At 40.4% G+C, this 16,727-nt stretch overlaps 1 protein-coding gene across 1 annotated transcript in view; it reads left to right on the forward strand.

Annotated features, from left to right (window-relative positions):
* CPXM2 (carboxypeptidase X, M14 family member 2) overlaps positions 1-16,727 on the forward strand; it is a 68,492-nt gene that overhangs the window by 15,079 nt on the left and 36,686 nt on the right. Inside the window, 2 exon segments of the mRNA XM_054637456.2 lie at positions 5,198-5,307; positions 12,337-12,476. Of these exon segments, the coding sequence (XP_054493431.2) occupies positions 5,198-5,307; positions 12,337-12,476 (250 nt within the window).

Genomic DNA, 16,727 nt, shown 5'->3' on the forward strand with positions numbered 1-16,727 from the left:
AGAGAGGGGAGATCTTTGCAGATATGGGTGCAAATTGGAGGGCACCTTGTGCCACATCACAAGTCCCATCCTGTGCCAGGCTGGTGGCAGCAGAAGCAGCTCAGGGAGTGACTGTGATGTCTGGAGTTTCGATGAACCTCTTGAGTCTCAAGGCTTGGCCACAAAACTCCCAGGCACTCTGGAAACTCCTGCCTCCAGCTGTGCCAGCAATAATAGGAGCTCTTCGTGCTGAATGTTTCATTGCATCTGCAGCCAGCCACAACCTGGGCTTGTGAGAGAGCAAAAACGTGAAAAGTTAATGAGAGAAAATGAAACAGTGCATTTTCAGAATCTCATTTGGTTTCATGTCAGACCTGACCTGAAGAACCCAGAGAATTCTTCATTTATTCTTTATTTCTTTTTAAATCTTCAGGAGCAATCACAAGTGTAGGTTGCACTGCTGTGGTAAATATTTCCTCCTGAGAGGAGTCCCTGATGTTGAAGACCTCAATGCAGCATTTGGTGCTTGTCCTGGAAAAATATCCAGCTTCAGTGCAACATTAGCCAATAATTAATGTGATCTTAGGACAGGAAATGTTGGCATCTCCTTCATTCTTTATTTGATCTTTGGCCTGGGACTGTAATTCAGTGTTTCAGCTTCAGTGCAGGGGATTTGTTGTAAGTGCACTTTGCTCGCTTTGCTCTCACAGTGCTCTGGGAATGGCTTTTTCAGAAAAAGTAAATCAAAGCAGAAGGTGTTTGAGGAACTCTGACATGCCTCAAGATGCTGCTTCAAATGATCTGGGGTGCAGGGTGGCTGGTGGCCTGAATTCAGGTCAGAAAAGAAACTTGGTATTGTTGTTAGCAACACTTCAGATATGAGCAGAGTCAGAAAAGCACTCAGACTGAAACCCATGGACATTTTTCCAGGGAAAAGCAACTGTGGAGTGTGAGTCATGAACATCTGTGGGAATTTCACACTTCCATGATCACATCATCAAAACAGCAATATTTAGAGACCAAATTTGCTCCCCCCATGCCCTCATAAATAAATTATTTATGTAATATATATATATAACAAATTATTTCAAAAAGGGAAAATTTATTCTGTTGAACTCAGCCCTTACAAAGACTGTCAATCACAGAAACATAATCAAAAGATATTTTCAGCAAGGTGAAGGTTGTCAGAAATGTGCTTTTACTGTTATTTCACCTTGCAGGTGCATTGCAGTATTAAAGTCCTTTGCCTACCTGTGACCTGAGCATAACTTTAGCCACAGAAATTAGACTGGCAGAGTTCCCATTAAAAGTTTCTGCTGTTGGAAGATAAATTATCAACCACACTTTTCATAGGAAAGCCTCTAAATTTAGCTGCTAGGGCAAAATTTATGATATTGGCCTCATTAAGAAATTTTTGTGTGAGACCATCAAGACCTAAGAATAGTATGAATGGTATAATGAACATTAAAGTCTTAATTCCCACAAAATATACACTTATTTGTGTGCTTCATTTACCTGTATCTGTAGGTAAATTCACAGTTTTGTCTCTTAATTGCATGTTGAAGTGCTTTGTTTGAACAAGATTTAAACCCTGTATCTCCCCTGGGATAGGAGATTGTCAGGCTGCTATTACAGAGCTGATATTTCTCCATTCCCAGATCCCAGTATCTCTGCTCATGAGGAGTTAGACCAGCACAGACTTGCAGGAATTGAAGAGGGTTACAGGTATGGCTTTTATGATATGGGCTGAAGAGGAAACATGGTGCTTCTCTCTGCCCTTCCACTTGAAAAGCTGAACATATTCCAAAACTGATGGGAAATGCTCTTTAAGTAAAAGAATTGTTTGTCTGCTTTGCCTCTGAAAGAGGATGGAATGATTTCCTAAATGCGTCTTTATTGGACACAAGAGCCACAAAGGCAGTCTGGACTTATCTGGCATTCTTTATTTAGACCAGAAGGAAATAAAATAAATGAGTAATTTAGGCAACAGAGATGAGCACAAGTGTTTTCCTTGCCTGCTCCTACAGCTGTGTGATGCAGAACAGCTGAAATTGCAGCACAGCAGCTGTAATTACCCTGCAGGAGTGAAGGAAACCAGGCTGGCTCTGCAAAAGGTGGGGTTGTGACCAGGGCTTCAATTGAAGAGGCTGCAGCAACAGGACAAAGCCATGATGACAATGAAACTGCTTTCAAATACCCCCCCAGACTGAGATTGCAAAGTGAGCCCCTGCTGGCTTGAGCAGGGAGCTCAGCTGCACATCCAGGTGCTGTTCTTGCTGTAGGCAAACCTGGAATGAGAGGTAAATCCAGATTTCAAGAGATGAGGTGGAGACTGAGCTGGTGCCTGGGTGTTTCTCCTGCTGCTTTTAAGGGACAGGGATTTCCCCCAGTGCCCAGGTACCAGAGCTGCCTTGGTGCCCTGCTGGGACTCCTGGGGGAAGAATAATTGGCAATAAAGGACACTGAGATGTGGCCATTTAGCATTGCTGCTGCAGGGAACCTCCCAAGAACACACTTCCACAGGCAAATGTTATTAACTCTGAATCCAAGCCCTGTCTCTTTTGACTGGAATTGTTTCATTTGATCCAGACATCTTATTAATGCTCATTTCTAAAGTGAACACCTATCCATGGCTGCAAATCACACACAAAATCATGCTTGAATATGGGCCAGGAAGGAAGAAATGTCCCCAAGGGCCCCATCACTGCATCTCCAACCCTAATGTTTGCTTTTTGTCCCTCTAAACCAGAAATGCTGTAGGTGCATTTATTTATTAAGTTCTTACGTACACAACAAGCGTGTTTCAATGTCTCAAAGCCACAGTTGAATTCCCTGTGTTTTATAATGATTAAATTTTCAGCTGATTAAAGAAAAAAACAAATAATGGGGTCATTTCCAGTTGAATCCATTATGCAATAGACTCACACAATCTCTGGTCATTCCTGCTGTCCAATTTCTGTGGCTTCCCCAAGGTTTTTTTGAACTGGCACAGAGAGTACAAAATCATTAAGACAGCCCTACTGATTGGGTGGCAATTTTCATTGTTTTGTGAAATATTTCTTCAAGTTAAATAAAATGTATTAAAGCAATACTTTAAAAAGTAAAGTTTTTATGAATGCCATAAATCAGTTTCATTTCCTGTATATTTTTCAAAACTAGGCTGTCCTGATTATCTCCAGTAGCTTTAAGAAGCAGGGGACACACACCCCAACAAAATAATTTATCCAAAATTAAATTCTCAGTATGACTCAGAATTATTTTTTTTTTTCAGTAGTGATATGGCAACTTCAGGTGGATTTTGTTGTATTATAATGAGTAAATTTGAGGTAATCAGAAGAGGCTATATTGAAAAATTTGTCCCCACCATCTCTGTACATGACATATTGTTGTTTTAGTCTACATGCTCCTCTCTTCATCCCTTTATTGATGTTGGAATTTGTATGCATGTGGAAAACATTTATATTCCTAAAGTGCTAATATTCAAATATTATGGCTTTTACTAGAAAACATAATTTTATTAATCAAAAGTCTTCTCTTGTGGAAAACTGCATGAATCCCAACACTGAAAATAAATAAATAAATATCTAAAGGTCTTTGAATGCAAATCCTGCTGCTCTGCTCCCAGTTTGGGATGTCCACTGGACAGAGAGGAGCCAACAGTAGAAGAAAGTATTTTCATTTATTTTCATTCAAGTATTGAATGCACCAAGCACCACGAGATTGATTTCCAAACCTGTCTTGAGGACCGAACTTGTTAAAAAAGGCAGGCAGTTCCCAACAATGTAATTTACTCCCAGTAGAGATCTGTCAGAGCCTGAGACGTCTTTGACTTGGAGTATGATGAAAGATGCAACACTCTATAAGGAAATGAAATTAAAACAATCAGACAATCAACCCAAAATCCTCCCAGCTATTCCTTCCTTTGCCTTTCATTACACATCCTGTTTCTTCTCTGTTTTGGATAATTGAATTGAAAGCTCTTTGAAATGAGGAGCTGTCTGCATTTCATCTCTTATGTAACACTAAGATCACTGTTGGTACTTCAGAAAATATATTCATTTTTACTTTATGTCTTTACTACTTCTGAAGGAGACATTTGGCCCTGGATTTGTGTGGGAACTTCCTAAGGATGACCAAAGAAACAGCAGCATGAATTGACAGCCTGTCACATCTTTCCTGAGGGATTTTAATTTGTTGGGAACTAAGGAGGAGTCTGGGAAATTTCACACATTGCCAGTTTGTGCCTAATAATGCAAAACTGCACCTGAAAGTTAAATACAACCTGAAAGTTAAATGCAACCAGGTACATTCCCAGTGTCCAGGGCTGAGTCCCCATCCCTGCAGGGATTTAACAGAGCTGCTGTGCATGTGGCACTTGGGGACAGTGGTGGTGAACATTTCAGTGCTGAGGGAATGATGGGACTTAATGATTTTTTAGGGCTTTCCCAACATAAATGATTCTTTCATACTTTGATAATCTCGTGACGTTTCGCTGAGTGGTTAAAAAGCCAAATATTTGTCTGATAATCACAGAACAGATTTTTCCCAACCTCTTATCTTCCAAAGCCAGAGCTCCAAGCACTGTTTTGCTGAAGTAATGACATTTGCTTTTCTGTCCTCAAGGATGTGCAGAATTTGGGGCTTAGAGAGATGGTCCTTGGGTCAGAATTGTTCTGTTTGTGTTTAATCACCACCTCTGCAGAGCTCAGCTCTCTCTGAGCTCCCAGGCCTCTGGAACAGATGCTGTTGTGCAATGGGAGGAACTCTGAGTGAAGCTTCCAGAAGAGATTTTAATTAGAAACATAATTTCATACAGTAGCTTGGAACGAGTACAGGGAGGGGGAAAAAAAAAATCCAAGCAAGAGATGAAAAAGAAAATACCAAAAAAAGAAATAAAAAGGGCGTTTTACTGGTGAAAAACCCTTGACAGGAAATACTGTGCATATCTGTGAGAAACTGAAGCACAGAGCAAGCAGCAATAACTATCTGAGCCCCTGCAAAGGGTGTAAAGCTGCATTGCCTCATTGATTTTCTGAGAGCTGCCATTCCTCATTGCCCTCAGCACTGCTCTGCTCCTCCATCCCAGCGAGGACCCAGCCAGCTTGGCACTGCCGAAACCCAGGAACTTTGAATACTTGTTTGTTTTGTGTTGTTTGGTTGGCTTGTTTTTTGTTTTTTTCCTGTTCAATTAAAACTTAATCGATCTTTTGTTTTGTAGATTGCCCTCCACTTGGTCTGGAGACATTAAAAATTACTGACTTCCAGCTCCATGCCTCCACAGCCAAGCGCTACGGCCTCGGGGCCCACCGAGGGAGGCTCAACATCCAGGTAACAGCAATTCCTCCTCCTGAGTGGGAGAATGGCTCCAGGTTGTGCTGCTGAATAAAGAGAACCAGTGGATACTTATTGGTTCTGACTGCTTTGTCAGCTCATGTAATTCAAATGGAGGGGAAGCGCTGGGGCTGTGGAAGGGAGGGGGTTTGGTGGATAACCTTTGGGTTCGTGGGCTGGTTGGGGAAATCTCCAGGCTTGGTGTGCAGATCCAGACTCTCTGAGCAAGCAAATGTTCCCTTCCCTGCTGTGGGACCGCAGCACATCCCTCTGGCAGTCCAGGATGGCCAGGACCCCTGCCAGGGGGCTCAGAGACCCTGGCACAGAGCCCAGAGCACCTGTGGGTTTGATTATGACCTGTGGAGCAAGTTACCAACCTTATATGAAGACCAGCAAGCTGCAACAGTTAAAGTAGAATAATAGTGAATTTATCACGGGGTGGAAAAGTAGATTTTGGGGTTTCTGGTATGGGGGTTCAGGAGGCAAGATGGAGGGAACTGGGTGTGTCCAGCCTTTCTCCTTCTTCTTCTTGGCCTCCATCTTCTTTTGTGATGGTGGCACTTTTGGATTGGTTTAGAGTAGAAGCTCACTGTCTAACATAGGTGATAGGTATTGGAAAGTAATTGTAAATATTGTACAGGTAGTTTTTAGTATAAAAAGATAACACTGCCCTGGGGGCAGGCAGAGTGCCTGGAACTGTCCTGCTGGATGGACCTCGGCAGGGCAGGAGAAAATTTTTTATAGATAAGGAACAATAAACAACCTTGAGACTGAGAAATGGAGAGCTCTGACTCCTTCTTCAAGCGCCAGGCTGGGAAAAGAGACTTTCTAACATTTCTTGGGGTCACTGTGAACAGCTGAAGATCCCGACACCCTGCTCCCTTCACAACCCGCCTGCAAGGAAGCTCTCACAGCAAGTTGCTTTTTCCTTTGTTGTCTGCCTGTAGTTAATGACAATGGTTAATTGAAAGTGTGGTTTCAAGTGAAACCCTTTCCCTAAGGCCGTTTTCTTCAGAAGCAGTGATTATACCATCCAAAAAATGCTTCACTTCAGAACTCTCTAACACAGAACCCTGTTTAGCTTCTTTTGTTTCAGATTAAAAACGTGTTTAGGTGCTTTGCAGGACCAAATGCCATTGTCCCATTTCTCCTGTTTCTGTTTCCTGCTTTATTATTAGGGCTGTTCTCTGAATTACAGTCTGTCCATGCTAAAAATGTTACTTTGCACGATAGAGCCAAACACTTAGAGTCATAAACAGGATATCAGCACTGAGCCAACAGTGAAGGATCTCTGAAGTTTATTTAATTAATCCTTCATTTTAGACCCCTCCATTTGTGTTTCTCCCCAGCTGAAGGGGTTTGATGCTTAGGCTGGGACTAGGAGGGATGAGCTCTAATCAGCAGTGCCACATTCCATGTGGTTCACTCTGGAAGAGCGATTGATTTTAACCAATCAATCTTTGATTTTTCAACCAGTTTTGAAATCACTGTGCCTCTGCACAAACATCTCTCTGAGGAAAATGCCTGCATAGCCCTCCTAATTTTTTATCAGCGTTTGTTTTAATGTCTTCAAGTTGGTCTGAAAGCTGAGGAAACCACTTTGGAATAGGCAGCTGGAGAAGGGGGAGTGGCAGGCAGCCAGGCCAGAGTGGGAACGGGCCCTTCCTTTCCATCCCAGGTCCATCCAGGCCCTTCCTTTCCATCCCAGGTCCATCCAGGCCCTTCCTTTCCAGCCCAGGTCCATCCAGGCCCTTCCTTTCCAGCCCAGGTCCATGGGGTTGTGTGCAAGGTGAGCTCTCACCTGCAGCCTTCATATTTATTGACTTTGGAGAGCCCACTGAGAGGTTTTGCTTCTTTACTCGATATTTTCTGCTAGGAAAAAAACCCCTCATGATCAAAAAAATGAAATGCAGGTGATATTGAGGGGGGTTCTAGAGGAGTGCTTAGTTATTTTATTGCAGTCTTGTTTATATAACGGCATAAAACCAAGGACTGTGATGCAAACTTCTGAGTTCTCTGTTGGTTCTGGCTACTTATTTCTCATGCTGCTCTTGAAGTTCAATTTATTTAAACACAAGACCACACTGGTTTAGACCAGGAATCCATCCAGTCCTGTCATCACCAGTAGTGTGTTAAAATACACAGAGAGGTGATAAGTAAATATTATATATATATATACACACACATATATATATATATATATAATAAATAGAGTGTTACCAATGGCTGATGTTTCCTCTAAATATAATCTCCAGAGAAGCCAAGGGCACAGTCTTTTACTGGGAAGCAAAGCAGAAGAAAAATGCCACTCAGCTCTTCCTGAAATTTCCCAAAGCTTGGATTAGACCAATTTTTTTTTTACCCCTACTGAAACTATAGATACAATAATTTCCTAAACCCCCTCACCACATAGGGTTACTGCTACAGTTAAAAAAAAATTGGTTTGCCTTTATTTTTCTTTAAAAACAGTTTTCTTTGGGCTTAGTTAAAAATTAATAACACTAAAACTTTTCTAAACCTGGGATCTGCATGTCCCTGTCACTGGGGTTTCAGTGCATGAAGATTTCTGAATTTCACTCGTATTTAGAGGGAATTTGCTTAATCCAGGGACAGGTGCTGCAGGTGGCTGATGGGCCAGGTGGGTGATGAGCTCCCTGGTGGTTTCTCTTTGCTGCTCAGCACAGGAGGTTGCAGTAAGCTGGGGAAAGGCAAAAAGCTGCTGTGTTTTCCTGCTGCTCAGAGCTGTGCATGAAGGAAAACCCTTGGCCAGCTCAGAGACACTGCTGTGCCACTGGAATTCTGTGAACATGTTGTGCTGTGGGGATGGTGACAAGCAGTTTTATGGGCTGCTGCCCCTGTCCAGTGATCTGGATTTCACCACGGAGCTGTCACAATGTTCTTGGGACTGTGGTGCTCCCCCCCAGAATAATACAAAATCCTCTCTCTGCCCAACCTCATCATCTGATGCAAAGTCAGCTGAGAAGCTCAGGGCTCTCCCCAGGTAACTGGCACTGCCTTAGCTCTCAGAGAATTTGCAGAATAATTGAGTTTTTCCGAAGCTTGTCAGGGTTTGTTTTGGTTGTTTCATTTTTCCTGTTTAGATTATCTGAAGCACATGAAATGAATCAGTTGGTGTGTGCTTTATTCCAGAGAAGGACAGGCTTAAAATTGGGTAAGACTTTGCAGGATCTGCTTCTCTTGTGCCCTTGAATTTTGTGGGCCCTGATTTTCCTCCCAGTCCTGCCTGACTGTGGGGATTAAGGTGGGATTTCTCAAGGGCACGAGCCCTGTTAGCAGAGCCCCATATTTTGGAGATCTAACTGCACTAGTGATACAACCAGGAGTAATTCAATATCATCAAGGGAAATCATGGCATAAAATAATATTAATTGAGGCTCTCTGCCTTCAGGGATAAAATTCATTAGTATTTGTCACTTTTATGGTAATTAAGAGTGGATAATTTGTCAAACTATGTTTCTTTCCCTTCCTCATTTTCCTGGTTGGAGAAGTCCAAACACTGAAGATAACCCAAGTAAAGCAATCCCATGTCTGCAGACTCAGGCATTTGTGTCTAAAAGAGACCTCCCTGTGCTCAGAGGGGCTCCAGGAGAGCTGGAGAGGGACTGGGGACAAGGATGGAGGGACAGGACGCAGGGAATGGCTCCCAGTGCCGGAGGGCAGGGCTGGATGGGAGATTGGGAATTGGGAATTGTTCTTGTGAGGGTGGGGAGGACTGGAATGGATTTTCCAGAGCAGCTGTGGCTGCCCCTGGATCCCTGGCAGTGCCCAAGGCCAGGTTGGACACTGGGGCTGGGAGCACCTGGGACAGTGGGAGGTGTCCCTGCCATGGCAGGGGTTGAAGCTCAATAGGATTTAATCTCCCTTCCAACCCAACCCATTCCATGGTTCCATGATTGTCATTCCAGGTCTTTGTTCCCTTTGAAAAGCTGCATTATCGAATCACAAGGAAAAGACAAAATTATTGAAGATTTACTTGCAGCCTGTGTGTTTTAGTTCTTCCCTACTGGCAGGGGTTGCTATAAATACCTGGGATGAGTAATGCTCTTTTTTTTTTTTTCCCTCCCAAACTTCCTATGGTAAAATAATTTTTTTGATCATCCTGCTGGGAATGGAAAAGAATTTAAGCAGAGGTGGTTTGATATTTGGTGTATTTTTTCTGCTGCTCCAGCTGATTTGTGGCAAAAGACTGGAGTTCCTTTCTTTATTTGAGTACATTTTGGTAGTATCATCTTTCTCCTCATTATAGAATAAAGCTCTTAGAACTGATATTGTGAGCAAGTTTTTATTCCTGCACACATCTAATTTGGAAGAGAAACATGAATTAAAATGCCAAGTCATATTATTCGTAAAGGAATTTGTAACCTTCATATTATTTTCTGGAGACCTAATAATCAGCTCATTTGGTTTAGCTGAATTACATTTTTCAGCTTTCACACCTGGGAATAACTGATTTGTGAGTGACAGAAAAAAATTCTCTTTTCCTCTGTCCAAAAGGGTTAGGTTTTTTATCATAAGACGCTGTATATTGAGAAATATTTTTGCATTTGGCTGCAAGTGAAACACAAACTGGGTTAGACCTGGAGTTATTCTTGAATATTCTGTGAAGGGAAAAAGACTCAGCCCCTGCTTCCAATTTCCATCAGCTGCTTCAGTCTCCTGCTTATGAAAATAATTTAAGTACCCATGGCATAACTTGAATCTGCTTTTTCCAGTAATTCAAGATGGATTTTTCAAATTCAAGTAAACACTTTGCCGAGGAAAGATCTTGATCTGTATTATTTGATAGAATACTTGGTGAAAACTTTACAGGATCTTTCAGGAATGAGCATTTTCCCAAAGAAATTTAATAGGAATTCTAATTACCAAATACTTGATTGAGTCTATAAGTTTTTATTTTATAGAAAGAGTGCCATAGGAAAATAAAGCACCTTCAGAAAAAAATAGAGACTTGACAAATTGTAGCATAAATTTCTTGAATTTTTTCCCTTCAGATACATTTCTAAAAATAACTTCTCATTGATTAAACTCTTGTTTTTTACATAGTTTTTTGTGCTGATTAGACACAGACACCTGCTTCTTTTTACCCAGTAAAAACCTTTTTTTTTTTTTTTTAGCTTCAGAGAAACTGATATCAGAAAATAAGAGAGCAGGAAGAAGTAGCAGCATGGGGTTTCATCTTCTTCATCTTCTTCATCTTCTTCTTCTTCTTCTTCTTCTTCTTCTTCTTCTTCTTCTTCTTCTTCTTCTCCTTCTCCTTCTTCTCCTTCTTCTTCTTCTCCTTCTCCTTCTTCCTTTATTTTTATGGGATCTTTGCCCCTGTTTAAGGCCAGAGTATTTTAAGCTGTGGATAACCAAAACTCCCCATATTTTATAAGCAACTTAAGCTGAAATTTATTTAAACCCAGTTGAAACCATGGATACTCATGGATGTAATTTAGGTGGGAAGGTTTTTCATTTTAATAAGCACTTTTCCCATATTTTTTCCTCTACTTTCCACTTCTCATTGCAATCTGGAGGACAGGTTTATAAGCATCACACCAAGGGAAATATCCTCAGGTTAAAAAGGACCAGGGATTGGGAGACAGGGGCACTTGTTCTGCAGGAACTGGTGGAATTTCCAGTGTGAAGGGATTAGCAGGATGTGGGTTCAAGGTGCTCTGCAGATCTTAACACTTCCTGGCAAGGTTTTAAAGCCTCAGGCTACTTCAAATTCCATCTTACTTTAAAATGCATTGAAACCTTTTCTTGCCAAGGGTTATAACTCAGGTCAGCAACCATGTTTGTATTCTCATGTTTTCCCATTGTTTTGCTCTCCCTGAGGAATTTATCTCCCATTGTTAACAGCTTTTTCTCTGTGTTGTTTTTTTTTTCTTTGACTTTTATATAAACTTCTCCTTCAAATATCAGAGCTGATGCATAGAACAGGGGGCTTAATTTAATTTTGGTAGATGTAGGAAAACAAGTAATTTTTAAGCTGCCTTTTCTCAGATTTGAATATGAGAAAATGAGAAGTTCTAGGAATTGAATCAGTGTCTTGTGTTTTGCAGCACTTCTTCCAGATGCCACATTGGGAAAGGGGATTAACCACTGCATCCTCTCTGAGTTAAAGCCACACAATTGGGTAGAAAAAGTCTGTAAACCTCTGCATTTTCATTTGGGAAATATTTAATGATCTCCATTCCTGGAATTGCATGGATGGCAATGATAAATCCACATAAACCACAGATGAAATACCACAAAAATACAAGTAGCCTCAGAGGACCACATGGCAAAGCTTCTGTGCTCTTTATGCCAGTATCCAGCTTGGTGCCAAACATTTCCTGGGCTTTAGAAGGAAAATAAATCTCTGAAAGCTTCAGATGCTATGTTTCATTAAGTTCTAGCTCAGATTTATTTGGAAAAAGCTTACCCAAAATACCTTCAGCTATTTCTTTGAAAATGCTGGGAAGGCTGTTTGTGGTGGGTTTCCAGCAGAAATTGGGATACAGGTTGGTGCTCAAGTTGGGGAGCAGCCAGACATTCCTGAATTTTTAACCTTTGCCACTCTGGCTTTGAAAATTAATTATTCTGGTTCTAGTGGGAAGTAGTGCTGCTGTTTCCTTATGCCCTGCACTCTGCTTTGCTGCTTCCAGGGAAAACAAGGTTTTCTAATCACCATTATTTACATGGGCTGGAGCTGGCTTTTTAGGACTTTCCAAACTCTGCAGACCATGTGGATAATTTGTTCTGGATAAAGGCCGTGGCTCTGGATCTGTGGCTCTGTCAGGCCACAAGAACAGACTGAAGCTCTGTTTATCTTTTCTGACTTAAATTTATGTGTAAACATTCTTAGTTTTCAAAGGCACTTCCCAGAATTTCCTGCCCTGCCTTGAGTAAGGAAATATTTTGGTGAGGGCCTCAAGGGTCTTAAAGTGAGGGGGATGAATGATGTGTTCCTTTCTTTCTCCCATGAAAAACCTTCAGTTTCTTAGCTCTGATTTATGGTCAGCTTTGCCTTCTTTTCAGGCAGGTGTTAACGAAAATGATTTTTATGATGGTGCTTGGTGTGCAGGAAGAAATGACCCCTACCAGTGGATTGAAGTAGATGCTCGAAGGCTGACTAAATTCACTGGAGTCATCACCCAGGGAAGAAACTCCCTCTGGTCGTAAGTACACCCTGACTTTTCTCCATGGCATTCTGAGCTTTCAGACCCAGGAATTCATGTCCTGATGTGCTTTGGTTCTTCAAGAAAAAAACCCAAAAAAACAGATTGGAAATGTGAGACATCAAGTCATTGAATGGGGCAACAGTCATTATATATAAGACAAAGTCTATATATATATATATTTTTTTAATTTAAAATTAAAATATTATTTATATATTCTATTCTATTCTATTCTATTCTATACTATACTATAATATTATATTATATTAATTATATTATATTATGTTTATAGAATATAATATATTATAATATAAAATCTATAATAATATCTAATAATATAATATATGTTATATATAAAGTATATATTAATATAATATAAAATATAATACAAAATATAATATATCATATTTATAGAATATAATATATAATAATAATAATATAAAAGGCAAAGTCATTATCTATACATAAATATATATAAAATTATAATACAATATATATTTTTGTATCTATATATAAGGCAAAGTCATTATATATGGCATAAAATACAAGTTTAAGGGTAGCAAACTTCTCTAGTCATGATCTACATCTGGGCCTTTACACTCATCTTGTCATATTTGCTTGTGTTAAACTTCCTCCTTCTTTTCCAATATTTAACTTGATTAGCTCAGGTTATAGTTTCAGGGACCTTCTTAATTTAGTTTCAAATAACCATGCTTCTCTGAGATGTCTTAATCCCTAGGTAATCTCCAAGTAATCACTGTAATTCCAAAACAACATGATTTTTATGTGAGCAGATAAAACAAACTTTATAGTACTACATATATTTACATATATATATATATTATATGTGAATATACTATTTATATATTTATATCTATTTAGAATTAATTTCATTTACAATATTAATTACATATCTGCATATAATTATGCAAATATATATATATATATATATATATAAAAATATGCTATTTTTGAGCTTTCTGGCCACTGCTTGTGCTGGAGAATGTCTCATGTCACTGAGAAATAAGTGTTTTGCCCAGATTTGTCTGCATTTACTCCTCTGTGACTGTTGTGAAATGTATATGAGGGATACAGGAACAGGAGGGGAAGATTTGGGGTTTTTTCCTGCTCTTTACATGTTTGTTTGGCCTTTTAATTTGTCAGTGAGTCTCACAGCTTTGTGTGAGCAGATAATTCCACTTCTGCTGTTGGACCTTTTGCACAAGTGTGCAGGGGATGCACAATCACTCTGAGAGATCCATTCTGTCAGAACCCTCATGAATGTGACATGTAATTGAAGGTAAACCAGAAAAAAGGTCACTATATCATAGAAAAATCATATTTTCCTTTCAACAGCTCGATTTTCTGTGGTTTTTTTTTTGTTTGTTTGTTTGTTTTGTTTAATTTCTTTTAACATGCTTGTGGGAGTAGGTGCTTATTTGGCAATAAGTTTTCTATATTTATTCCACATTGTTCTGTGGTAGGTAGGTAGGTAATTACTGTAGTGAAGCCTTGCTCTTTTCTTTATTCATCCTCTTGACATTGCTGTTCCTCTCAGCGCCCGAGCTGCACTGCTTCATCCTGTCATGCTTCTATTTTTAGTTCAGCTCTGTTAGGAGTTTACAGCACATCTTGACACTCTATTTATGGCTGGTATTCTCACTCATCTTAGGGTTTTGGGGAGTTTTTTTGAACCACAGAAACACCGAGTCACAGAAAGGTTTGGGTTGGAATGGACCTTCAAGATTGTTGAGTTCCAACTCCCCTGCCATGGGCTGGGAATTTTGGGTTTGCTTCTTTCCCCATAAAAAATTGGTGGGCAGAGCCCTGAGGGTCTGCAGGAAGAGCAGGATTGGTGCTGGCAGAGCAGGACCAGGCTCCTCCTGGATTACTGCTGAGATTTGAGGAGATCCAGGCCCATTTCTGCCTGCCAGGAGCAAAGATGCTTCCACCAGGACCAGCTGTGCTGTGGGGCAGGTTAATGTCTCCTGAAAACACCTCCTGGAGGACTCAGCTGTGCCCCATGGAAGGAGCAGGGCAGTGGGGAGAAACAGTCCCAGAAAGGGACAGAAAGAGAGGAGTGGGAGTTGTTTTGGGGTGGACAGGTTCCTTTGTGCCTGTTTGGCTCAGAAATCAAAGGAGATTCGTCAGCTTCCTTCCCTGACCCTCAGCTGCTGACGGGGATGGTTTCAAAAGGGATTGTTTGTGATGGAAAAGTTTGTACCAAAAGATGCCCTTCTTTTACCTGAGGCACCTTCCCAGCTTTCTGAGGCTGTGTGACAAGAAGAGAGTGCTTTCATGACTGATGGAAACATATGCTGGGGAATAATCTTATTGTAGGTATGAGAGCCAAAAAAACACCTCTCTGATCTGTGTTGTATTAGAAGTGAAAACCTGCCAAGCAGGGGAGCTGAGGCAAGATTTTTATTTAGTCCAAAGCCTTGGAGACTTTCCCAGGTTTATATTTTAAAAAATAAAAAAAACCCAAGGCACTGAAGGAGGGCAGGCTTATATTAGATATTAGGAAGAAATTCTTTCCTGTGAGGGTGGGCAGGCCCTGGCACAGGGAAGCCACAGAGCAGCTGGGGCTGCCCCTGGATCCCTGGAGATCCCTTGGACATTGGGGCTTGGAGCCACCTGGGACAGTGGAAGGTGTCCCTGCAATGACAGGGATGGAACAGGATTATCTTCGGGATCCCTTCCAACCTAAAGCATTCTGTGATTCCATGAGACTGGGATAAAGAACCACTAAACCAACTCTTTTTATTGAACAAGAAGCTTTAACAAAAACTGTACTTCACTGGAAGTACCTGTCAGATTTGTACCTTTCAGATTTGTACCTGTCCTGGTCCCTGCAGTTTCCTGCTGCTGACCTGCTGAGGACATTTAAAATGCCAAGGGAGGGCAGGCAAGAACACCCTGCTGGATCCTCTCCCAAACATCTTTGCCCCTCACTGCAAAGCTGCAAAACTTGAGCTCCCAGCAGCGTGGCCTTTACTCCCTGTGTGTGATGCTGCAGCCAGAGCTCTTTTTCTGCTGCTGGATTCATTGGATTCATCCTTTTCCTCCTTTGGGGCAGCTCTGGCACCTGGAGCCTGGTGACCACTGCGATCAGATATGATTATTTATATCTATTCATATATATATATTTATATATATATATATATATATATATATATAAATTTCTGTCCCCCAGAAAATTATATATATATATCTATATCTATATATCTATATCTATATATATATATGAAATAACTTCTTTCTATATTTATATATATATATAAATATAGAAATAATTATATTCTAAATATAGAGAAATATATATATTTAAATATATAGAAATATATAGAAATATATTCTAAAATATATTTCATGTATTTCTAGATTATAATTTTTCTTTCTAATTATATATATTATATAATCAAATATATAATATTATATATATAATATAAAATTTATAAAAGGCAAAGCCATTAGATAGACTTTGATAGACATTAGATAGACAAAGTAATTAGATATATAAATAAATATATAATAAAATAATAATATATTATATATTTTTTGTATATATTAAAGGCAAAGTCATTATATACGGCATAAAATAGACCTTTAAGGGTAGCTTAAGGCTGCTCCCATGCAGCTTTGCTCACTGGGAGCTTTTTGGGCTTTCTGGTCCATGATGAACTGAAGGTTGCACTGCACACAGTGCAAAAAAGCACAGAAATGCTTGGGGTTTCCATTGCCTGTGCACTGGCAGGAGCTGCTTCTGCTCAGCCCTTCCTCCCCTGCTGTTTCCTGTCTGTCCCTGGGGGTTGTGGCTCCCCTTGTCCACGCCAGGCTTGAGACAGGAGAGCCTTCAGGAGGAAGAGGAGTTGCAGAAGCAGCTCTTGGAAACACAAATGACCTGATGGGAGAGAAGGAAAGTGAGCCTGGTTTTAGTGAATACTTGGATTATTTCATCATTTCCTTTTTGAGGAAAAGCACTTCTGAGTTGAATTTTTTTGCTCGGCTGTGAATTCTGAGAATCAGATTTTTCTCCTCCCTTTTTTAAGCCTGAAACAAGCAAAAACAGGCTTTGAACAAAAAAATCCTGGATTTGAGGAGTCCTTCCTCTTACCAGTCAAAGGAAGCACATGAGCTCGAGGGCTGCTGCTGTTCAGGCACCTCAGTCATTCCTGGGAAACCTGAAATCATGGAAAAGGGTTCTTTTGCCACCATAAATGGGCAGATCTGCTTAGATCATCCAGAAGA

This window comes from Agelaius phoeniceus, chromosome 9 (genome assembly GCF_051311805.1).
Source record: "Agelaius phoeniceus isolate bAgePho1 chromosome 9, bAgePho1.hap1, whole genome shotgun sequence".
Classification (NCBI taxonomy): Eukaryota; Metazoa; Chordata; class Aves; order Passeriformes; family Icteridae; genus Agelaius; species Agelaius phoeniceus.